The sequence below is a fragment of the Nycticebus coucang genome, chromosome X (assembly GCF_027406575.1).
Source record: "Nycticebus coucang isolate mNycCou1 chromosome X, mNycCou1.pri, whole genome shotgun sequence".
Lineage (NCBI taxonomy): Eukaryota > Metazoa > Chordata > Mammalia > Primates > Lorisidae > Nycticebus > Nycticebus coucang.
The window spans coordinates 112,695,794-112,721,374 of record NC_069804.1 but is presented as its reverse complement, the minus strand read 5'-3'; the positions used below and the strand labels follow the sequence as shown (position 1 = coordinate 112,721,374).

General features: G+C 39.1%; 1 protein-coding gene across 2 annotated transcripts in view; it reads left to right on the top strand.

Moving 5' to 3' along the window:
- The window catches only part of ZMAT1 (zinc finger matrin-type 1), a 56,292-nt gene that overhangs the window by 25,301 nt on the left and 5,410 nt on the right, over positions 1–25,581 (top strand). The window contains exons 2-6 of one of the 2 annotated variants that reach the window (XM_053579597.1): positions 9,880–9,986; positions 12,266–12,367; positions 12,445–12,619; positions 14,183–14,251; positions 25,033–25,132. In XM_053579597.1, the coding sequence (XP_053435572.1) occupies positions 9,880–9,986; positions 12,266–12,367; positions 12,445–12,619; positions 14,183–14,251; positions 25,033–25,132 (553 nt within the window). Of the gene's footprint in view, positions 1–9,879; positions 9,987–12,265; positions 12,368–12,444; positions 12,620–14,182; positions 14,252–14,276; positions 14,474–25,032; positions 25,133–25,581 lie in introns of those variants that run through there. The other variant, XM_053579598.1, reaches the window with a different exon arrangement.

Here is a 25,581-nt window from a genome sequence, read left to right as displayed (position 1 = left end):
AATCTAAATATTGGATGGTTTGGTTTAAATCTAAGATTTCTTTGCTCAGCTTCTTTCTGGAGGATCGATCCAACACTGCCAAGTGAGTGTTGAAATCTCCGACGATTATGGAGCTGGAGGAAATCAAGTTACTCATGTCTGTTAGAGTTTCTCTTATAAATTGAGGTGCATTCTGGTTGGGTGCATAGATATTAATAATTGAGATCTCATCATATTGAGTATTACCCTTAACAAATATGAAGTGACCATTCTTGTCCTTCCTTACTTTTGATGGTTTAAAGCCTACTGTATCTGCAAATAAAATTGCAACACCTGCTTTTTTCTGATTACCATTTGCCTGAAATATGGATGACCATCCTTTCACCCTGAGTCTGTATTTGTCTTTTAAGTTGAGATGTGACTCTTGTATGCAACAAATATCTGTCTTGAGTTTTTCTATCCAGTCAGCTAACCTATGCCTCTTTAGAGGACAGTTTAAGCCATTCACATTGATGGAGAGTATTGATAAGTCTGGTGGAATTTTGGGTATCGAGTTTTTCAAAGGTCCAGTGGACATTTTTAATCCTTTCGCCAGTGTGGAAGTTGGATTTTGATCCGAAGTTTCTGAGTGAGTTTACTTTTGTGGTATAGGATTGGGTTGGTCATTGTGGAGGATATGTCTGAGAATATCCTGAAGAGCTGGTTTACTTATGGCAAATTTTTTCAACATATGAATGTCATTGAAGTATTTAATTTCTCCATCATAGATGAAACTCAGTTTAGCTGGATACAAGATCCTGGGTTGAAAGTTTTTTTGCTTTAGGAGATTAAAAGTTGATGACCAGCCTCTTCTGGCTTAAAAAGTTTCAGCAGAGAGATCTGCAGTTATTCTAATATTCTTACCTTTGTATGTTATAGTTTTCTTTCACCGGGCTGCTTTGAGAATCTTCTCTTTCATGTTAACTTTAGTGAAGCTAATTATGATATGTCTGGGGGATGACTTATTGGGGTTGAATCGTGCTGGGGTTCTGAAGCTGTCTGCTATCTGAATTTCAGATTCTCTAGGCATGTCTGGAAAATTTTCTTTCATAATTTCATGGAGAAGGGCCTCCGTGCCCCTGGAGGCCACTTCATCGTTCTCAGAAATCCCTATAATTCTTATGTTGCTTTTTTTCGAATTATCTGAGAGTTCTCTGAGTGAGTGATCCGTTTTTTCTCTCCATTTCTCTTCCTCTTTGAGAGATTGGGAGCGTTCGAAGACTTTATCTTCAATGTCAGAAATCCTTTCTTCTGCTTGCGCCATTCTGTTACTGAGGGATTCTACTGTGTTTTTCATATCTTTGAGTGCTGTAAGTTCTTGCTTCCGTGTGTCTAAGTCTTTGGTGGTTTTGTCTTTAAATTCGTTAAATTCTTGAGACAATTTTTGAATTTCTCCTCGAATTCCTAATTCCATTTTATTAATCTTGTCTGCAATCCAAATTCTGAATTCAATTTCTGACATCTCAGCCAGTTGTTTATGAATGGGATCTTCAATCACATCTGCCGTATCTTTTCTTGGGGGGGTTTATCTATTCTGGTTATTCATGTTACCAGAGTTTTTCCACTGATTCCGCACTATGGTTATTTTACTCCCTTTGGTTTTTCCCTTGGGGTTTTATCGAGGGCCCGTACAGTGTTGTGGCCTGAGAAACTGGGGCCCTGTCTGGTGTGGTGGAGCAAAGTGGTTCTGTCTTGTTTTCAGCTGGTTTCTGTTCTATCCTATTGCAACTTCTACTCTGGCTTGAAGTCTCAGCTGTGTGGAAAAATCAGCAATTAAGTCACCCCGCCTGCCCACCTCTGGCCCCAGTTGGAAAAGGAGAATCAAACATTCCTACAACCGCACACCCAGGGCACTGCCTGAAAAGTCCTCAGTCTATTAGCCCAGTTCAAAAGGTCCAAATCAACTGTCTCAATCGGCACCTGTCTCGGGTGGGAGAGTTCAAGAGGTCTCTGGGAACTGCATCTCAGGGGCCTGGTGACTCCTTTGACATGGCTCACCCCAGTGCAGCGTGGAGTCAGGAGGAGCCACCCAGCAAACAGAGCAGTCTAGGAAGGTTGACATCTCCTTCCCCACTTTGCCCCTCCGTCGGACCCAGTCACTGGTATCTCTGCAGATGGCTAACCCAGTTGCCTGCAGTGAACAGACACTCCAGGGGTTTGCACCTGCCTGAATCGCAAGGAAGTCTGCCAGGCCCCCACAGACTGCCGCTATCTAGCAGGAGGAGATGGGGCCTGACATCTTCGAGTGTTTGATGCAGGTGATGGGAAGGAGGTGTTCACTCAGGCTTAGCCCCGTCCCTGATGAATGCTGCTAACAGAACAGACAACTTTGCGGGGTTCTGTCTCTGTTCCTGTCGAAATCGCCTACAGAAGACAGGCTGTTTTGAGTTCAAACGTCTTTGCTGTTGGAGGTTTGCGTCCGATCACCTCTCTGGGTCGGCCCCGTCCTGGAAGCTTCACGGGTTTGTGAGCAGTGTCAGGAAATCCCCCGCTCACCGGTGGCCTCCTCTGGATGCCCAGGGAGACAGGGGGTGTGGCCTCAGAATATCCAGAAGTGAGCGTTCTGCCGTTAAAGAAAAAATGGCTGTTGATCTACCTCCAGGGAACTGCCGCTCTGGTGTGGGCACTCAGGCGACCCTTTTCTCCTCTGTCTCGCGCCCCAGAGTCAGCACTGAGTGGCCACAGTTTGTGCTGGGTCCACACCCCTCAAGAGATCCCCCAAGAATCAGAACTCTTGGGGGATAGGCCCCCAGACCCCGATTGGGAGTGGGGGGGGAAGCTAGAGTTTCATTCAGTTTTTCACAACAATACGGCCCGGGGAGGGCTCCTGCACTGCACCGCAGGGAAGTGCCGCCAAGGCTTGATTTCCCCTCAGCAGAGTGCCCTCTCCTCGCTCACGTGTCCCAGAGTCAGCGCTGACCTGACGCAGCTCAGGCACTGTGCACTCCCCTCAAGAAATCACCCAAGGATCCGAACTCCTGGGGGATAGGCCCTCAGACCCCGAGTGAGAGTAGGGGCTCTCAGCTCTCAGTGGGGAAGCTAGAGTCTTATTCAGTCTTGTGCCCCGTAATGTTGCCCGGGGAGGGTTGCTGCACTGCACCGCAGGGAAGTGCCGCAAGGCGTGACTCCCCCTCAGCCCGGTGCCCTCTCCTCACTCGCGCACCTCAGAGTCAATGCTGACCAGTCGCAACTCGGGGACTGTCCACTCCCCTTGAGAAATCACCCAAGGATCCGAACTCCTGGGGGACAGGCCTCCAGACCTCAGTGGGTGGGAGGGGAGCGCCTGGAGGGTTGCCGGCGAAGGATTCCCAAAGTTTTATTCAGTTTTATGCCTGGCAGGAGAACGCCACGGCACCCCAGTAGGGGAGGTAGGTCCAGTTTTTAGAAGGTCTCTCCCGTGGAGTGTAGTGGGAGGGCCTTTAATTTCTGCCCGCTTGTTTAATTGTGGGGCTCTTGAGCCGGTCTCATGGGGGAGGGGGACTCCCGTCCGCTTGGTGGTGGATTTTGTACCTTTTGTTTGCGTCCTTGTGATCACAGCTTGCCTCAGCGGTGTTGATGTGCGTTCTTCAACCTTCTCTCTTGGTGAGGCTCAAGTCCACCAGGATACTTACTAAATTCCTGTCCCTTAACTCTCCTTCTGGACGGGAGCCTCTGTTGAAAGCTGGCTTCAGTCTGCCATCTTGTCCTAAAGCCCACTTTTTAAAGATATTAATGGGAGATTCAAAAACATTACCACTATACTTAGATTGCACATAGGAGGTAATTCTGAATCAAGGGAAATCCCAAAATACATTTTAGTTAACCTCTTTACATTGCTGATGTTAGAGTCGAAGTTAAATAAATCATATATTTTAAAACAACCTCAGAAATAATTGAGAGGTCATACTCCGTAAGAGAGGGATAAATTAATAATTATTTATTAAATCATTTTGTACATGTTTCTAATTATAGTTATTCTCATCCTGAATATTAAATTTTTGAAGTAAGCCTTTTTACTACATTTGGTGGTATTGGCAGTTAAGTTAGTTGAAGATATTGAATATAAATTTTAAAACAAATATTATTAATGGTTTTATCTGATAGAAGTATAGCTACTCCTGCTCTATTTTGGTTTCCATTTTCATGGAATATCTTTTTCTAACCCTTCATGTTCAGTTTACATGTGTCCTCACAAGTTGAAGTGGGCCTCTTGTAGCATCATATGGTTGGTCTTTTGTTTTTTTTTTTTATTTGAGACAGAGTTTCACTTTTGTCATCCTCAGTGGAATGCTGTGGCATGATAGCTCACAGCAACCTCAAACTCTTGGGCTCAAGTTATTCTCTTACCTCAGCCTCCTTGGTAGCTGGGACTACAGGCACCTGCACAAGACCCAGCTATTTTAGAGATGGGTCTCACTCTTGCTCAGGCTGGTCTTGAATGCGTGAGCTCAAGAAATCCATGTGCCTTAGCCTCCCAGAGTGGTAGGATTACAGGCGTGAGCCACCATGCCTGGCCTTGGTGGTCTTATTTTTTATTCATTCAGCTACTCTGTATCTTTTAATTAAAGAATTTATTCCATTTACATTGAAGCTAATTATTGATATGTAGGGACTTACTACTGTCATTTTATTAATTGTTTTCTGGTTGTGTTGTAGATCCTTTGTTCCTTTCATCTTCTCATGCTGTTTTCCTTTGTGATTGATTTTTTTTTTTAGTGGTATACATTGATTCCTTCCTTTTTGTCTTGTGTGTATAGATAGATTTTTGCCTTGTGGTTACCATGAGGTTTACAAAAACATAACAGGCTATTTTACATTTTAAGCTGACAATAACTTTGATCACATAAACATCTTTACACTTTTACTATCCCCTGACACACATTTTATATTTTTGATCATAATTTTACATTTTTTCACCATACACTGGTTTTATATACCATTTGACAAATTTTCATCACACTGGTTAGCATAGCCTTCCTGTCTTTTTCTTAGTTATTGTGTTAAGACATTTATATTCTACATTTAGTAAGTTTCACATGTACCCTTGTAAGATGCACCGTAGATGTGGTCCCACCAACTACCCTCCCTTCACACATCCTCCCCTCTCCCCTCCCCTCCCTTTCTCCTTTCCCCATATTCTTAGGTTATAGTTGGGTTATAGCTGTCATATGAAAGCCATAAATTAGTTTCATAGTAAGGCTGAGTACATTGGATACTTTTTCTTCCATTCATAATTTTACATTTTTTAGACTGTGTATCTCTTAAAAAATTATTGTAGCTCTTAGTATCCTCATTGGTTTTGTCTTTTAACCTTTATACTACCAATGAAAGTTATTTACATACCACCATTACATTATTAGAGTATTTTGAATTTGACTGTAGACTCACTTTTACCAGTGAGTTTTATGCTTTGATATGTTTTCATGTTACTAAATACCATCTTTTCTTTTCAGCTTTAAGAATTCCCTTTAGCATTTCATGTAAGATAGGCCTGGTGGTGATGAACTCCCTCAGCTTTTGTTTGTCTAGGAAAGTCTTTTATCTCTTCTTCATTTCTGAAGGACAGTTTTGCTGGGTACAATATTTTTAGTTGGCAGGGTTTTTTTGTCCTTCAGCATTTTTTTTTTTTTTTGAGACAGAGTCTCACTATGTTGCCCTAGGTAGAGTGCTGTGGCATCACAGCTCACAGCAACCTCAAATACTTGGGCTTAAGTGATTCTCCTGCCTTAGCCTCTGGAGTAGCTGGGACTACAGGCATCCACCACAATGCCCCACTATTTTTAGAGATGGAGTCTCATTCCTGCTCAGGCTGATCTCCAAGTCCTGAGCTAGGCAATCCACCCAATCTCGGCCTTCCAGAGTGCTAGGATTACAGACATGAGCCAGCGCACCCAGCCCCCAGCATTTTGAATATATTATTCCACCCTCTCTTGAGCCGTAAGGCCTCTGCTTGGAAGTCTGCTACTAGCCTCATTGGACTTCCTTTATATGTTATTTAATTCTTTTCTCTTACTGCTTTCAGGATCTTCTCTTTGTCTCTGATTATTGACAATTTGATTATAATATGTCTTTGTGTAGTTTTGTTTGGATTGAATCTGGAGACCTTTGCCCTTCCTATACCTGGATATTTATATCTTGCTTTAAATTTGGAAACTTTTTTGCTATTATTTCTCTAAATAATCTTTATACCCCAGGCCAAGTGCATTGGCTCACACTTGTAATCCTAGCACTCTTAGAGGCTGAGGTGGGTGGATTGCCTGAGCTCACAGGTTAGAGACCAGCCTGAGCCAGAGCAAGACCTTGTCTATAAAAATAGCCAGGCATTGTGGCGGGTGCCTGTAGTCCCAGCTACTTGGGAGGCTGAGGCAAGAAAAATAATTTGACCCCAAGAGCTTGAGGTTGCCATGAGCTATGATGCCATGGCACTCTACCAAGGGCAACAAACTGAGACTCTGTCTCCAAAAACAGTAGCTATAATCATCATCATCATCATCATCTTTATAACCCTTTGTTTTTCTCTTCTCTTTGGCAAACTCCTATAACCAAAACATTTGCTCTTTTGATGCTCTCACATCAATCCCATAAGCTTTCTTCATTCATTCTTTCTTTTTTTCTCCTCTTACTATGTATTTAAAAATAGCATATCTTAGTCTGTTTCCACATTTTGGCGATTATAAAGTGAGCTGCAGTTTAGTGCAGCCTGAATGTCCACCAACTCAAGAATGGATTAACAAGGTGTGGTATTTGTATACCATGGAATACTACTCAGCCACTAAAAAAGAGAGACTTCATACCCTTTGTATTAACCTGGATGAATGTGGAACACATTATTCTTAGCAAATCATCACAAGAATGGAGAAATAAGAATCCTATGTACTCAGTTCTGATGTGAGGACAATTAAGGTCCTAGTACACAGTGGGGGTGGGGGATGGGGAGAACTGAGAAAGGGAAGGAGGGAGGGTGTGGGGGTCAAGGGGTAGAGTTCACCTTTTGGTGGTGGGGCACAAATATAAGAGGGTCCTTATTCTATAAAAGCAATCAATGTAACCTGCTTCTGTGTACCCTCAATGAATCCCCCCCCCAAAAAAAGCATATCTTTAGGTTCACAGATTCTTATGCTCGATCAGTTCTCCTAGTGATGCTCTCTACTGCATTTTTCATTTATTTCATTATATTTCATAATGTATATTTGTTTTTTAAAGAATAATCTCTCTATTAAATTTCTAATTTTGGTCATCTTTATTTCATTGAATTGTTTCTCTGCTTTTTTTGTTTTGAAATTCATTGAGACTTTTTAAATTATTTTTTATTACATCATAACTTTGTACATTGATGCATTGATGGGGTTCAGGGTACTGTTCGATACACAATGTGAAATGCTTACATTGAACTGAGTAACACATCCATCACAATTATAGTCATTTCTTAATAGTTTTGAAATGTACCATTGCATCATGCACATTAGGTGAGGTCCTCCCAAATGCCCTCCCTCCTCCTATATTCCCCTCCCCTCCCCACTCTCTCCTCTTCCCTTTTACTTCATTGAGATGCTTTAAAGCACTTGTTTTTAATTCTTTGTCAGACAATTTGCCTAGGGGTCAGTTACTAAAAAATTGTGTTCTTTTTATGGTGTCATGTCTCCTTGATTTATGTTTCTCATTGCCTTACACTGATGTCTGCACATTTAAAGAAGTAAGGACTTACTCCACTCTTTTCAGACTGGTTTTGTCTAGGAAAGCCCTTCACTAATCAGCCCCTGTGGGGGCAAAATTCTGGGCAGCCTGTGTGACATGGGTTGGCTTGCTGCTGAAATCCTTGAGCAGGCTGGCCCAGTGCCTAGGTCAGCAAATGTGTGGGCTTGGTCCTTGGGTACTCAGCGTTAGCCCTGAATCCACTTGGTAGACCTGTTGATTTCATTTTAAGGGATGGCCTGGTTACCAGCCTGAAGCCTAGGTACACATGGGCAGACCTAGGACTGAGATAAGTATTGAGCCTGAGCCTATAGAGGCTAGCCAAGCCCGGGATGGGCCTGGTATGTAGGTCCACTGGGATGGGCCTAGAGCCTGAGTCTCTGGAGGCTGACTTGGCACTAGATGGGCTTGATGCCTGGGACAAGTGGGATGGACCTGCAACTTGAGTCCAAAAGGTCTATTCTGGCACCAGGATCTCCTAGGGAGTGCCTTGACCCTGGGTTTTCTGAGGTAGGCCTGGGTCCTGGGTCCTCTAAGAGCCTGGGGTCACAGAGACAGGTCTGGAGCCTAGTGTTTAGTCCAGTGTGGAGCCTGGGGCCACAGGATCTAGTTTGGAGCCTAGGATTACAGTTGCTGGTTGGGTGCATTTCTTAGGATTGCTGTAAAACACAAAATATCAAAAAACACAAAATATTGCTGTAAAACACAAATGCTGCTTGCTGTAAAACACAAAATATCAAGGCTGGATTTTAGGGTACTGTTTTTTTTTCCATTACTGGTACCCTAAATCTGCAGTCTACCCCCACCCCACCCCTGCCTAGCCACAAACTGGTACTGGTCTGTGGCCTATTAGGAACTAAGTTGCACAGCAGGAAATGAGCAGCAGCAAGCAAGCAAAGATTCATTTATTGTTACAGCTGTTTTCCATATTGCTCATATCACTGCCTGAGCTTTACCTCCTATTAGATAAGTGGCAACATTAGATTCTCATAGAAGCATGAACCTTACTGTAAACTGTATGTACAAGGGATGTAGGTTGAGCACTCCTTATGAGAATCTAATGCCTGATGATCTGAGGTGTAGCACTGGAGAACAATTGTAAATATAAGATGGGACTGTCTAGTTACAGAAAAACAAGCTCAAGGCTCCCACTGATTCTGCATTATGGTGAGTTGTGTAATTATTTCATTATATATTACAATGTAATAATAATAGAAATAAAGTACACAATAAATGCAATGCACTTAAATCATTCCGAAACCACCGTCTTCCCACTCTGGTTTGTGGAAACGTTGTCTTCCATGAAATTCATCTCTAGTGCCTAAAAGGTTAGGGACTGCTGCTTTAAATCATCCTATGAAGTTACTGCTGCTTCCATAATGATTCCTTTAGAATGGTGCTGTCTATCTAGACTTACCATACTAAAGAAATAACTCTAGCCATATCTGACATTAGAGGCATACTTAATATGTGCATATTAAATTGCATACTTGAATAAAAAACTATTTTGGGGGTGGTGCCTGTGGCTCAAAGGAGAAGGGTGCCAGCCCCATATGCCAGAGGTGGTGAGCTCAAACCCAGCCCCGGCCCAAAACTGCAAAAACAAAAAAAACTTTTTTTTTGAGACAAAGTCTCACTTTGTCGCACTTGGTAGAGTGCTATGGCATCATAGCTCATAGCAACCTCAAAATCTTAGACTCAAAGCTATTCTCTTGCCTCAGTCTCCCTGGTAGCTGCGAATACAGGCACCCACCACAATACCCAGCTATTTTTTAGGGACAGGTATCTCACCCTTGCTCAAGCTTGTCTCGAACTCCTGAGCTCAGGCAGTCCACCCACCTCAGCTTCCCAGAGTGCTAGGATTATAAAAGACTATTGTTACAGCCCCAGATGCACTCAAATTTGATGTGGCATTTGAAATAATATATAGTTGAGGAATGAAAATGATACCTCTAACTATAGTAGAACCTCTGTAGTTGACCTCATTCCTACATTGACCACCTCCTTAAGTTGACCCAATTTTTATAGACCAGACATGTACCACATGTACCTATCAGTACAATAGGCCTAGTTGCTTATGTTGACCACTTCCGTGTGTTGACCAGTTTATTACAGTCCCTTGGGTGGTCAACTCACAGAGGTTCTATTGTATTAATGTGATATATTGTCTTCCATCTATTTTATTCATAGATGCCATTTGGAATGAACAGGAAAAGGCTGAACTTTTTACAGATAATTTTTGTCAAGTTTGTGGAGTGGTTTTACAGTTTGATTCACAAAGGATTTCACATTATGAGGTAGGTTAAAAATAATGGAAAAGGGTAGTAGCAAGTATTAGCAAGTAAACTTCCTATAAGCCATGTTATTTGATTCTTAAGTGAAATAGGTGATATTCTTTCTTTTTGATGAATGAGAACACTGGCTCAAAGAGGGACAGTAATGTACTGCCTCAAGTTTAGGGAATTCATATTTAGAAACTCAGACTTTATGACTCCAAAGGCTCTTTTCTTCACACCATTCTGCCTCTTTTTGTATTCATCAAGCCACTGTACCATTCATCCTTATAGTAAGTATAAGGGAGGGATTATGAACCTTGTGTAGGAAAATATAGGGTGTTCCAAAGGTCATCATAAATAGGAAAAATTAACAAACTTCTTTATATTTTTTTATTTTTAATATTTTTAATATTTATATATCAACACAGAAATATTTTTTAAAATTTTTCAATGAATATTTTGTAAATAAAAGTGCATTTAGGTACAATTTTTCCATTTTCCCTGTTAATGTATGGCAACCTTTAGGATACCCTGTATTAATGTGAATCAAGTGGTATTATAACTCTTGGTCTTCCTTTATAGTAAATAAAGACTATAAAAACAAAATGAACCAGTCTTGAACTTGACTTCACATGTTTTTAGGCATAGAACCATAGATTCTAGAGCTAAAAGACAGAATGTTTAATGTCTTTACTCTTAGTTTATAGATTAGAAAATTTAGACCCAGAGGGCTAGTAATTCTCCACAGCTAGCCATTGGCATGACTAAGCCTAAAAATTATTTTTTTTTTCTGATTTCATTGGCATTACCTCACATTTCAATATTATCTGATCAGCTACTGGATTTCTTTCAGATCTGGTATCTTGGTTACCAAAAGTACTAGATTCATACACTTTAAACAAATGTAATGCCAATTCTACTTTTTTAAACACTTCATCTAGTTTTGTACCTTGCTTATCTTATTGGCAGTTATATTTTAGTCCTTACATTGATTGGAATGAAATTACTGTAATTACATGATAGATATACTTCGCAATTTAAAATTCTGCAGAGAGAGTGATTGACTCACGTTATGCACTCAGGAAATGTCAGTTTTCCTTCTCCCTATAGGGCCTATACCAACAGCTTGGTTATTTTCATGTACTTTGTTATAAATTTGTTCAGAAATTTCTAATTTGACTTAGTCCCAAATGGTTTATTTTCTCATATGAAGTAGTTTAAGAGGTAGGCAGTATAGGGCTGATATAAAAGTTCTGTGACATCATCAGGGACCTAGGTATTTTCTATCTTTCTACTCTGATGAACTGGCTTTATTCTTCAAGGTCTCCCATGGTCCAAGATGGCCCATAATGGTCCTTTGCATCTTAATTCCAGAAGGAAGAAGGATAAAAGAAGGGCTTATCCCCTAGCCTTTTAGGAAGGCTTCTCATAAGTTCTGTATAATACTTCAAATTACTTCTTATAGGCCATAATCTAGTCACATGGCTACATCTTGCTTAAAGGAAGGCTGAAAAATGTTTCAAGATTTGTAACTAAGGAGAAAGGCATGTGATATTGGATAACAGCTAGCAGTCTCTGTTAGAAACAAGAATCTAAACATTATTGTCTCTAAAATGTAGCATTACTTTCATTTTAACTAAAATTTAGCGATTTGAAAGTGTGTGATGCTCTTTCATAAACTTGGTACAGACTAACTACCTTGTTTTCCCGAAAATAAGACATCCTCTGAAAATAAGACCTACTTACAGGAAAGATAAGACGTCCCCTGAAAATAAGACCTAGCGCATCTTTGGGAGTACACCTTAAAATAAGACACTGTCTTATTTTCGGGGAAACAGGGTATATTAAAATACATGAATGCTGGGCATTGCCTGTGGCTTAGTGGGTCGGGAGCTGGCCCTATATACCGAGGGTGGTGGGTTCGATCCCAGCCCCTGCCAAACTGCAGCAAAAAATAGCTGGGTGTTGTGGCGGGTGCCTGTGTCCCAGCTACTGGGGAGGCTGAGGCAAGAGAATCACCTAAGCCCAGGAGTTGGACGTTGCTGTGAGCTGTGATGCCATGGCCCTCTACTGAGGGCGATAAAGTGAGACTCTGTCCCTAAAAAAAACAAAACAAAAGGGCAGCACCTGTGACTCAAAGGGGTAGGGCGCCGGCCCCATATGCCAGAGGTTGCGGGTTCAAACCCAGCCCCGGCCAAAAAACAAAACAAAACACATGAATGCTGTCCTTAAATTCAGAGAGGTGTAAACTTTGGGTGAGCCTGTTATTGAATAAACAATGTCATTATATCTTCTTTCAGAGTGAACAACATGCTCAAAATGTTAGTTTTTATTTTCATATGCGTGGGGAACAAAACGAAGTGCCTGGTAAGAGAATGAAGATGTATGTTGGGAATTTTCAGGTGAGTGTTCTATGTTGATGTTTTAATTCTAAACTTTGAGTTATCTAATTTTTCTGACAAAATTTTGTTTATTTCAGGTACATAGGAATGAAGTAGTGGACAAAAACAAATTTTGTGATCTCTGCAACATGATTTTTAGCTCCCCAGTTGTTGCTCAGTCTCACTATATGGGGAAGGTCCATGCTAAAAAGCTGAAGCAATTAATGGAAGAACATGATCAGGTATCTCCTTCAGGATTTCAGCCAGAAATGGGTAAGGTTACATGCACCTCTTTATCTTCAATACAGGGTCCACCTATTATTTTTTCCCAACTCTGCCATACATTTTTTATTAGGGACACTTTTATTCATGTTGAAATAACTTGATTATTCTTTTTCTGCCCAGTTAATCTCTTTATCTTTGTCATTTAATGGAGATTATACTTGTTCGCTGAATTTTAAGAAATGTTATGACTTTTTCCTTTCAGTGATTGGTTTTACTAGCTATGAAGAAACAATGAGCAGCTAGAGCTCTGTCAGTTTTCTTATCAAATCATAAAATCTTAGCTCCTTTTTCCTTCTCCTTTCATTGATTTCATATTTTCCAAAATATTATCACATTGTGTTTTGATCAATATTTTCACCATAATATAGTTATGGATGCAGTATTTCCTGACTATTAAGTGTAGGCATGAATAAATAAATAAGTAAATGTATGTTACTGAATTTCCTTCTACTCTGACAGCCTATTCCTTTCTTCCTATGAATATGAAGAAAAATGTAGCACTAGCATCATCAATTAGTAGTTATCAAGTACATATTTTATTTCTAACCTTAAAGATGTAGAGAATTACAAAATAATTGCCTCTTTCCTCTTTCTAGTGATGTTGGGCCACCAGTGCATATGGGCCATCTGAATCAAAGCTGAAATAGCAGAGTACATCCTGGAAAATACAACTTATATTTATAAAAACTTATATGATAAAACAATATAAAAAGAATGATTAATCCTCTGGAAAAATGATTTATCACATTCTTAGTAGCTTCAACACTTCAGGACTAAAACATGGCTAACATGGAAAATTCACCAATGTTTATTTCTAATTCACAGCATAGGCATTACTCAGCAAAGCCAGTGACAAAAAAATTATTAAAACTTACTTCTTTCTCAACAAATAAAACCAGAATCATTTTTTAAATTAACTCTGGTCTCTAATTTTTGGTTTGTTTTTCTGCCTGACATTCTAGAGAAAGAATCAGTTTGCTCTATAAAAGAAAGCATCTTGTATTAATAAAAGCCTTATCTTCAGACTCCAAAATTCATAAATTTGGGCTCAGAGCGAAGAGTAAATGAAAAGGGTATGAAATAACTGAAATTTTAGGAGCCTGTATAGTTTTATAGTCTTAAACAACTGCATAGATTTTATTCTGATGCAAACATTACAAATCTGGATTGAAGAGATGTCCTCCTATGTTAATCAAGAAAGTCACCAACTTGGAAGTTGGTACCATCTATTTTACTCTTCACTGATTTCAAAGAATCATCCTAAGATGGCTCTCCTGCTTTCATTGATTCATTTGAATATAATTAGGCAGTTCCTGATGCAGAACATTCCTTACCTTCTGTGTCTTTGTTGGAGAAACTTGGTGACAGATTCACATTCAGATTTCCATTTTCACGGAAGGAAATTCTTTTTGTCTTGAGTGTCTTTATCCAGCAGCCTTCAAGTCCAGAGGGTGGGTTTTTAGAGTGTTCTAAATTTCCTGAATACTCTACAATAAATGCAGCTCTAATATTTAAACACATGTTGATCACTTCTCATTACAACTATTTCAGCAGGTGTGCCTATTCCTACTTCTGCAGAGTCTACCTTCCTGAAGCCTCTTGCTGCCAAGCTTCCTCCAGGTGGGATTAAAGACACGACTATGCCTTCTTCTTCCAGCAGTGCTTTGGATTTGAATAATCCAAACAAATACTGCAAGCTTTGTCCTGCTTCCTTTAATAGTCCAGTAATGGCCCAACAACATTATGTTGGGAAAAAACACAAAAGAAATGAAGCTAGGAAGACGTTTGTAGACAAGATAAGAGAGAAAGAGAAACCTCTTCCAGCAAAATCAAATGCAAATGGTAAACAGTAAAATTATCCCAAAATTCTTTTATAGGAAGTTTGTATTTTATAAAACATACTAGCTTAGTTATGTATTATTTTACTCTTGTTGAGTGAGAGGTTGATAGTATTCATAGAATCACAGAATTTTAGATAAGTAAGGATTTTCATGTCCACCTAGCTTTATCTGTTTGTTTTCTAGAAAACAAGATCCAGAATTATTTAGATGACTTCTATTAATTTTAGAATAAATATAGTTATTTCCATGGTTTCATGTTATCCTAGATGCCTAAGGAAGTATGTTAAATTGGTGTCATGTGAGAAAAAATTAGTATCATTTACTAAGTGTGGTTTAGTGTCTCTTGAGGACCAAGCTACTTATTCTTGGGAATACAGATAGGAGTATACCACCTTTCCTGAAGGAGCAAGTATGTAAACTAATTGGGTTAATAAGACTTCATGGGAAAAGGCTACAGACATGGCTTGTTGTGTACATATTTTTTTTGTAACTAAAGGAATGAAACATCATGTTCCAGAAAAATCTTCATAGATTTTGATGATTTTATTTGATAGACATGGGAAGGAGAGAGGATGAATAAAAGAGCTTGGAGCTAAGAAAGAATGGTAAGAATTGAGGTGCAACAGAGACGTATCCTGATTCACGTGCTCTTCTAACAATGTTTTTTTTTTTTTTTTCATTTTTCCCCACAGGCACCTTCTCACTACCAGTGTATTTTATTCCCCTTTCATATTCTCTCTTCCACCTACTTCTTTTCCTTCACTTACTGTTGTTTTTAGATTCTTTCCCTACTAGACCTTTTTGCTTCATGTGAAAATGCTCATTACTCCTTATTTTTTGAACCTCTATTCTTTGTCATATGTAACACCTTATACTCTTATGCTCTGGTTCTTTGCCTGTGTTTCTGTTTCTTTTCTGTTTTTTTTTTTTTTTAATGGGATCTATTTGTATTTATTACCTAGACCTAGGTATTCCCGTGATTCCATTCTTGACCTTACTCTACAAACATGATTTAATCTATTACCCTGTTTTCATCTCTCATCTATACGCTTATGATTTATCTGTCAATTCTTAGACTCACATATTTAAATGGCAGCTACTGCTTCACCTGGCTGCCTCATAGCCATTTCAGACCCACGTATTCTTTCAAAGTAGATACCTGTAGTTAACTGTGAACCCCCCACTTTCTATATCACCTGTGACTGTTTTATGTCCTGAATATTACTGTACCTGTCTCTACAGCACTGCTCTTCCCACACTAGTTCAGGTTCTCAACATCTTTCCTAGATGTTTGCTACTCAAAGTGTTGGTTGTGGATCAGCACCATTGGCTTCACCTGAAAGCTTGTTAGATAAAAGAATCTCAGGCTCCACTGCAGACCAAAAGAATCAGAATTTTCATTTTAACAAGATCCCTAGGTGATTTGTACTCAATAAATTTTGAGATGCATTATCCTAGAACAGGGGTCCTCAAACTGCCGCCCGCGGGCCACATGAGGCGGTGTGATTGTATTTGTTCCCGTTTTGTTTTTTTACTTCAAAATAAGATATGTGCAGTGTGCATAGGAATTTGTTCATAGTTTTTTTTGTTTCTTTTTTTTTTTTTTAATATAGTCCGGCCCTCCAACGGTCTGAGGGACAGTGAATTGTTTAAAAAGTTTGAGGACGCCTGTCCTAGAGTATTGCTACGATCTCCTTACACTCCCTGCCTCCAGTTTTGTCTCCCCAAATTTACCCTCAGTTTAACCATTAGAATGTTTTCGCTTTAAATATTTCCATGCCCTTACCCTTCTTTAAGACCCTTCATTGTTTCACCATCTTCTAAGGCTAAAATCTAAGCTCCATAGCTCTCTATCTTCTTGTTTCTGCCTGCCTTCTCTAGGCTTCCCCCCTAGTACTTCTTGCCGTGATTTATGTGAGTCAGCACTTGAATACTGCTTATAGTTTCCATGAACTATTATGCTACTTTTTGTTTCTGTGTCCTTGTTCATGCTGCCACTTTGCCTGGAATACCTCATAACCCTCTTCTCCTGGCTAACTCCTACTCTTTTTTTTTTTTTTTTTAACATACTGCGGCTGCCTGGAAGCCTTTTCACTTTTTTCAAGGCTAATCTTCTGTGCGTCCTTAACCTGCATATCTAATTATCTTTCCACGTGTCTTTATCTCCATTAGAGTGTAAGGTCTTTAAGAGAAGGGACTTCACTTAACTTATCTATATTTCCAGTGCCAGAGATAGAAACTAGCATAGAAGTAAGCCCACTTTAGTAGAGATTGGTTTAATATATGAATCAGTGAACTATTTTTTTTTTTTTTGCAGTTTTTGGCCGGGGCTGGGCTTGAACCCACCACCTCCGGCATATGGGGCCGGCACCCTACTCCTTTGAGCCACAGGCGCTGCCCTGAATCAGTGAACTATTAATTAGGCTTTATTTAATGAGTGCTCTCTTTTTGTACTATTTCATTTTTCCTATTTAATGTGATTAATCATCTCCCAAAAAGTTACAAAGAGATAAGTGTTTTTATCTGGGATTTTAAAGAATGTTGATTTAGGCAATTGTAGAAATTGAAGTGATAGAGCTTCTGAAAATAGTAGAAGTTTGGTGAAATGACAACCTTCTGCTTGTTAGAGTATTTTTCCTATTGCTGGGCTGAGAGTATATGAAATAAGTAGCTTCTAGCTTAGTGGTATTAAATAGTTTTTTTTTTTTTTTTTTGAGACAGTGTTGCTATGTCGCCCTCGGTAGAGTACTGTGGCATCACAGCTCACAGCAACCTCAAACTCTTGTGCTTAAGTGATTCTCTTGCCTCACCCTCCCAAGTAGGTGGGACGACAGTTGCCCACCACAATGCCGAGCTATTTTTGGTTGCAGTTGTCATTGTTGTTCAGCAGGCCTGGGCCAGGCTTGAACCCACCAGCCTCAGTGTATGTGGCCGACGCCCTACTCACTGAGCTACAGGTGCCAAGTCGAGCATTAGATAAATTTGAATGGGTTAGTTCTGAGAAGTGTGTGCACTCATGTCATTTCTAAAGGGGAAGGGAATTTGACACTCTGGAGTTTCACAATTGTTAGAATGAGGGAAGAAGAATTTGGGGGAGATTTTCACCTGATGGTGGAGGAGGGGGATGTTTACCCACATCATTTAATTCAGTCATTGAAATCATTTTACAGCAGCCTCTGAAGCTAGAGCTCAATCAAATTTTCAGCCCTATCTTGACTATTTCATTTCAAAAGCAGTAAATATTTGAGCATTAAAAAACAGGTGGAGAATTTAAATTAGCTAACGAGAATTTGAAAGAACCATAACAGCAGAATCCCATATTAAAAGTGAGCAAGTGGCAACAAAACAATTTAACATATCACACCTAACTATTTCACTCATTTTCTTCTTTCTGTCCTTGCCTTTCTTTCCATCTGCTAATATTTATTATTTTTATATGTTTCTCCCATATATAATGTCTTTATCTTTTTCTTCATCATTCCCACTGCTTTCTTCATGTCCCTCACCCAGATCTTATTAGCACAAGAATGGCTACCATAACAATATGAAACTAAAGTATGTATGTATTTTTTATTTATTGTATTTGCTTTGTTTATCTTAACTAATTTCTAGCCCCATTATTGCACTTAGATATCTCACCTTAACCTGTAACTTAACATACCTACAATAGAATTAATAATCTTCTCTAAAACAAACTTAAATTTCAAGCCTTCTGTCTTTGCCAGCAGTTCCACCTACACTTGAACCTTTGGCATAAATTCTTGTAATATATCTATCAGCAAGTCTTATCAAATATTTTTAGAACTATTTCTCCTTTATTTACTCTTTCATTACGTTTATACTACTACCATCTCACACCTTAATGCTGTAACGACCTTCTGGAAAGCTTTACTTGTATCTCATTGTTACTCTCTCACTCCCTCATAGTAAAATTTCAACTTTGAATCAATTTCACTGTTCCCCTTTTCTACTTATAAATTCAGACCTACTTAGTGCTGCTGTGGAAAATTATCTAAGTGTAAGAGATTGGGTACTTCTTCCAAGCCTTGGTATGCAACCTCTTTGGGCTTTTGGTCATACTTAATCGTTTTTCTTTTCCTTCATTTTCTCCTTAGCTAAACCTACATCACTCTCCAAGACTCTCTTGCCCTGATCTATACTCCCTTTCCTCACAATTTCTGATGAGTTTCTTATTTCATCAAGAAAAGTTTGACCATCAGTTGTGAATTAACAAGTATCTTGCTTTACCCAAATCCTTTTGTAACCCCGAGTTCTCCTATATCGACTACACTTTACCTTTACCTTCTTAACCGAAAATTTTTTCAGTGTCGTCTATTTTGTTTTCACTTGTTACTCACTCAACTCACTGCTACTTTACTACTCCATTGAAAGTACTCCTTACGGGGTTGGAGTGACCTCAGAATTTTGAATCCAGTGGATAGCTTTATTTAGCTCCTTTAACATCACACTGTCCTGTTTATCCTTATATCTCTGTCCTTTACTTGGACTTTTCATAGGCTCTTTCTCTATCATCTTAAAGAGTGACACTCTCCAGGGTTTTGCAATTGTGTTGCTATTCTTGTGACCACCTGTACATTTTTCTCAGGAGACTTCATCTACTCTGATTATTTTGACTACCACATGTTCTAACATCTCCAGAATCTCTATTACCTATCTTCTGCCTTTTAAACTCCCATATATAACTGCCTGTCAGGCACCCCAGCATGAAGTTTTCAGAGATAACTCAGACGCTGTGTCTTCAAACTTATACTCACCATTACTTACTCTCACCCCCTTCCTTGTGAAGTTCCAATTTCAGTTAATGAGGTCATCACCCACCCAGTTACCAAACTAGGTTTCTATGAACTATTTTATTTATTTATTTATTTATTTGAGACAGAGTCTCACTTTGTCACCCTTGGTAGAGTGCCATGGCATCATAGCTCACAGCAACCTAAAACTCTTGGGCTCAACCGATTCTTTTCCCTCAGCCTCCCAAGTAGCTGGGACTATAGGTGCCCACCACAATGCCCGGCTATTTTTTCAAGACGAGGTCTCGCTCTGGCTTGGGCTGGTCTAGAACCTGTGAGCTCAGGCAATCCACCGGCCTCAGCCTTCCAAGTGCTAGGATTAAGGCATGAGCCACCACACCTGGCTCTGGGAACTATTTTAGACCCCTCTAAATTCCTCTCTCTCCCCTGTCCCTCACATTCAGTCACTATGTTTTGCCAGTTTTAAAGTTAAACTTTTCACCAATCTCCATGCTACCTTTGCCAAGACCTTTCTAGTCCATGTCCTCATTATCTCTTCCTTCTTAATTATGGTCTCCTTACTTCTAGGCTTGCTCCTCTTAACTTTATCTTCTGTATTACAGCCAGAGGAGAAATTCATCTAAAACACACAATTGACTAACCTTGTCATTTATTACCTAAACCATTTCAATATTTCTGAGAACACAGAATAAAAATCTAGGCTCCTTAGCATAACATTTAAGTCTCTATTTGATTGACTCCTTTTTGCCTCTTCCAATTTCATTGTTTTGTTTTAAAATCTACAGTAGTTCCAATTTTTATTATTATTATTAAATCATAGCTGTGTACATTAATGTAATCATGGGGCACCATGCCCTGGTTTTATAGACCATTTGACATATATTCATCACACTGGTTAACATAGCCTTCCTGGCATTTTCTTAGTTATTGTGTTAAGACATTTATATTCTACATTTACTAAGTTTCACATGTACCCTTGTAAGATGCACCGCAGGTATAATCCCACCAATCACCCTCCCTCTGCCCATCCTCCCCCCTTCCTCTCCCTCTTCCCCATATTCTTAGGTTGTAACTGGGTTATAGCTTTCATATGAAAGCCATAAATTAGTTTCATAGTAGGGCTGAGTACATTGGATACTTTTTCTTCCATTCTTGAGGTTACAGTTCCATCCATGTAAACATGAAAGAGATAAAGTCTCCATCTTTCTTTAAGGCTGCATAATATTCCATGGTGTACATATACCACAATTTATTAATCCAATAGTTCCAAATTTTAAGAAGTTCCTGTAAGTACTTCTTCCTTTTAGGCTGAGCTAAGGCATCATTTCTTCCAGTAGACTTTCTTCACCAGACCTGTATTGTGTTGAATTTCTCTGATTCTTTGCACTCCCATACATCGTCAGCATACCTCTCTTACTTTTACCAAATGAAACTGAAACCCTTTGTTCACATAATCTTTCTCACACTGGACCTGTGGGCAGCCTGGCTGTTTTATTAATCTTGGATCCTTAGCATCTAGTATGATGCTTGGTGCCACATAGGTGCTCACTATTTTTTGAACAGATTATTTAGACTCAATACCTATGCTCATTTCTATCTTTGCCATACCTGATATTGTTTTCATTCCCTAGAGTGCCATAATCTGCTTTATTTATAATTTAGATTCTTCTTGTTTTCCAAGATCCATCCTAATTTCCCTCACTACTATAGCTCTTGGTATTCTCCCCTTCCTTAGATTTCTCATAAGCTTTACTGTTCATTGATAATTATATCAATTATAGCCTCTCAAGTGAATTAACATCATTAAGATAAGAAATTATATTTTATTTTGCAATATCCTCCTTATATGGTTCTTTTTTTTTTTTTTTTTTGTAGAGACAGAGTCTCACTGTACCGCCCTCCGGTAGAGTGCCGTGGCGTCGCACAGCTCACAGCAACCTCTAACTCTTGGGCTTACGCAATTCTCTTGCCTCAGCCTCCCGAGCAGCTGGGACTACAGGCGCCCGCCACAACGCCCGGCTATTTTTTTGTTGCAGTTTGGCCAGGGCTGGGTTTGAACCCGCCACCCTTGGCATATGGGGCCGGCACCCTACTCACTGAGCCACAGGCGCCGCCCTATATGGTTCTTTACATGGTAGTGAGTACATAGTTTTTTTTTTTTTAATTCATATTTTCTAATTGTTTATTGAAAGGCAATATTGTGCAAAGGGATGAACATAGATTTGGAGATATACTTGAAGTCCCTTGCCCAGTTGTACTTCAGATTCCTCAGACACAAAATGAAAACAATGCAACTTACAGGATTGAATGAGGATGAAATAAAGTAATATATACAGTTCCCATCACAGAAAAGGTTCTCAACAAATGTAGGTTTTTAAAAGTGTTTGTCCTCCTGTCATAATTTAAAAACAGGCAAATTGGGCATTTTCTGTTTTTCTTATAAAGATGAACATTCATTTGCAGTTTTACTTACATGTAACTCTCAACTGCTTTATGCCACATTTAAGATGTTAGACCAGTGGTTCTGAACTTTGACCACTAATTAGAATCATGTGGGGAGTTTTTAGAATCCCAGTGCTCTTGTCACATCCCTCCACTCAATTACATTTTTAAAGAGTTTTTTCAATTCAATTCAAGTTGTGAGGAGGAGGAGAGGGAAGAAGGGAGTGGTGTCAGCACGCTCCCACCTAATGGGCACAATGTAGGGGGTATATGGCACACCTTCTGGGTGTTGGGCACAGCTATAATGGGGAATTTACTTAATAAATACAAACATTGTAACCTGATCGTGTGTACCATCATATTAATCTGAAATTTTAAAAAATTTAAGAGTTTTTAAATTATTTTTTCGAGAATATTGTGGTGATATATATGTTTTGGTTACATGACTTGTGTTTGTACAGTTTGAGTCACATTTATAAGTGTGCAGTCAATTAAATTACTGTCTCTGTGACCTATGCATTAGTATTTTGTTTCTCTTTTTTAACTACCCAAGTGATTCTGATATGGAGCCAAAATTGAGAACTGCAATGTTAGACTATAAAGACATGCACTTCTGGGCCCACAAAGTGATAAGTTATGGAAGATTCTGAAAGGTGCAAGATGCAAAGAAGCCTGAGTTTCTGGTGAACTCAGAAATGAGGAATATAAGGCTGAGAACAGGACAGCCAAAAGCGGGATAGGGTCAAGGAACAGTCTTGGGGATAAAAGAATGCAAAGTGTAATAAACATAATGGAGACAGGTCACAAGGATTTGGTCAGGAATTCTGACCTTGGGGCCCATGCATAGGCTTCATATCTTCACAGAAAAAATTTACACAGTTTTCATGTATTACCTTCTGAGATGTTTATGTCCTTGGAAAAGATAAGGAACGTCAGTGTGTGGAAAAGCCAAGGACTAAGATAATGGTAATCAGACCACAGTTTTAGAACTGCCTTTGGATCTTTCATATATGACCAGCAGCTCTTCTAAGCCCCTATATTATCTCTGTTAGAATCTTACTTCTGATGTAATTTGTGGGGAAACAAACAGGGAACTGAGGAGGATACTATACAGTAAATTTAAAATTATAAGTACTAAATGAATATATAGAATTTCTGAAATATAATCTGAGTTTATAATCATAATGAAGACCATTGCTCAGTAATCTAGGACAGGTGCTCAATAATGTCTGTACAGTAAAATCATCTGGAAAGATTTCAAAAAGTGAGAAATCCTAGTTCTAACCCTAGAGATTGTGATTTAATTGGTCTGTTGTGAAGCTGTAACATGAATTTTTTTTTAATTTCCACATGATTTTATATGTATAATCAGTATTGAGATCCACTAATCTAGAGGAAACCAGTTATTTAGGTAAAATAACCACTCCTGCTTATTTTACATAACTTGAGCACCCACAAAATATATAGTATTAGTAAAGTTTGTCTGAGCTTTAGTTTTGACACCTGTAAAATAGAGATAAGTATTTCCTGAAAAGAGTTGTTAGGAAGATGACAGTCCTGGGTTTGGTTCTTAGCTTTGCAGGGAGTCCCATGATCTTTAAAGTTGATGAGCCTCAAATCAAGGACTCAGTAACACAAACAGACTTCAAAGAGGCAGATAACTGAGGAACTGGAAAGATACTTAGTATTTCTCACAAAGTCTCTGATAATCACTTGCTATACTTGTTAAAATACAAATTCCCCTTGCTGTGAGTGAATTATGTTCTCCAAGGGAGGGGACGGAGAATCTGTATTTTTTGTTTGTTTTTTTTGTAGAGACAGAGTCTCACTTTATGGCCCTCGGTAGAGTGCCATGGCATCACACAGCTCACAGCAACCTCCAACTCCTGGGCGCCTGTGGCTCAGTCAGTAAGGCGCCGGCCCCATATACCAAGGGTGGCGGGTTCAAACCCGGCCTCGGCTGAACTGCAACCAAAAAATAGCTGGGTGTTGTGGCAGGCGCCTGTAATCCCAGCTACTCGGGAAAATCTGTATTTTAAACTAATACCCCATGTTACTCTTATCAGAGAAGCTGGGAAACATTGTAACTTAAGTTAACCTACTGCCATTGTGGTATTGATTTGTGGCAAAAGGAGATACATATTTATAGTTCTCAGTTTTTCTTGATGTCTATTATCCATGGTATCCTTTTCTTGGTATCAAAGAATATGGGAAAACAAATTAACAGAAATCAACATGGTGAATGTGAAATCACCATGGAAGGATAATTTTGAGGAATCATTCATTCAGATTTTGACATAACCTACTGAGCTGTCCTGGGCCCACAGTAGAGTATATATCAGTAGTGAGCAGAGTCTTTAAATCAGCATTTTTCTTTCTCCTCGCCAATAGTCTTCTGTTTCTGTGAATAATCTTTCTTCAAACATGGCCAGTATACTCAATTAACTGCCTTCAAATTATTAGGTTGCTATTTGATTTAAAAGAAGCAACCGTTTAAGAAAGACCTTGGTTATCCCTAAAATCTCTGCACCGACCAACTTACTGACTCCCTCCTAGGATGGGATTGCATCTGTATTTGGCTTATGAAACTTATTACTTTGCTTCTTTTGATCAAAGACAAAGTGGAAGGTTGATGCAATAAAAAATTAAAAAAAATTACTTTATCCTCTGCTTCTGATTCTACCTAAGAAGCAGAATAGTTAGGTAAGCTAGTGTACAACTCTTCTTCTATAGTTCTTGACTCATTTTAAGTGGTAACTAGTTGTTTTGTTTTAGAATTTTGCTTTCAGCTTTTATCCTGAGAGGGGGCTCACTGAACCTCTCTCCTTTCTAACTCTATGGAAATTACTTTTGGTAACTAATTCACTACACTGATTTCAGGTAAGAGAGTACAAATTTGCTCTTATTTCTAACTTTTTGGGATGTTTCAGGTTTTGGTTGAATGGAAAGAGAGTTAAGAGCAAACAAAAAGAGGTTAGTTGAGCTATTCAGAGGCAAAGGTTGGTTTGGCATGGTAAATTTGAGGTGGCCACTATAACTCAACAGTAGCAACAGTAAGTAGGCAAGTAGCAGATTTGTAGGGAAGAGGTCAAGGTTGGAGAAGCAGTATGGTGTAGGATAAAGAATTCTGAGTATTAAATTAAGAGACATGGACTCTGAGAGGCTAACCTTTCTACTAACTGGCTCTGTGACTTTGACCATGACATTTGACCTCTCTGGGCCCTATCTTTATTATGAAATTTTAAGTAGATGATATCTAATAAATTCTTGTTCAGTTCTAACATTATGTGATTTTGTGTGTATTCATATTGATGTTCTTAACTTGAACTCTTTTGTTTTTTTTCAGCATTTAGTATAAGAACCTACGTTTGCCATATTTGTAGTATCACTTTTACATCTTTAGATATGTTCCGGTCTCATATGCAAGGAAGTGAACATCAAATTAGGTAAGCATTTTTGCCTAAATGTTCCTGTGACACCAAACACCAGAACTTCTAGTCAAGTACATTCTAGGCATTCATTTGCCTATGAACCTGGATATGGTTGGTAATATTTGTGATATACTGCACACTAATATTCCTAATGATGTTCTCTAGTCATGATAGTATACTGGCAGAGCTGGCTAACAAGTATACTTCCTGACCAGACAGCAGTATCCTCCAGAGAGATGCTAAAAGATCACTCTCATGCTAACCACATAAATTCAAAGAATCTCTGGAAGGTCACCTTAGTTCCAGAGATTCAGTGATCTAGTCAGTCTTCCAGTAAGGTGTAGTGGTTGAGAACAGAAGTCTTTCTGTTAGACATACCTGGATAAGAATACCAGATAGAGAATCAAGAGATGAACCTAGACGCTTATTGTCATTTGACCTTTGATAAGCCTATCAAAAACATA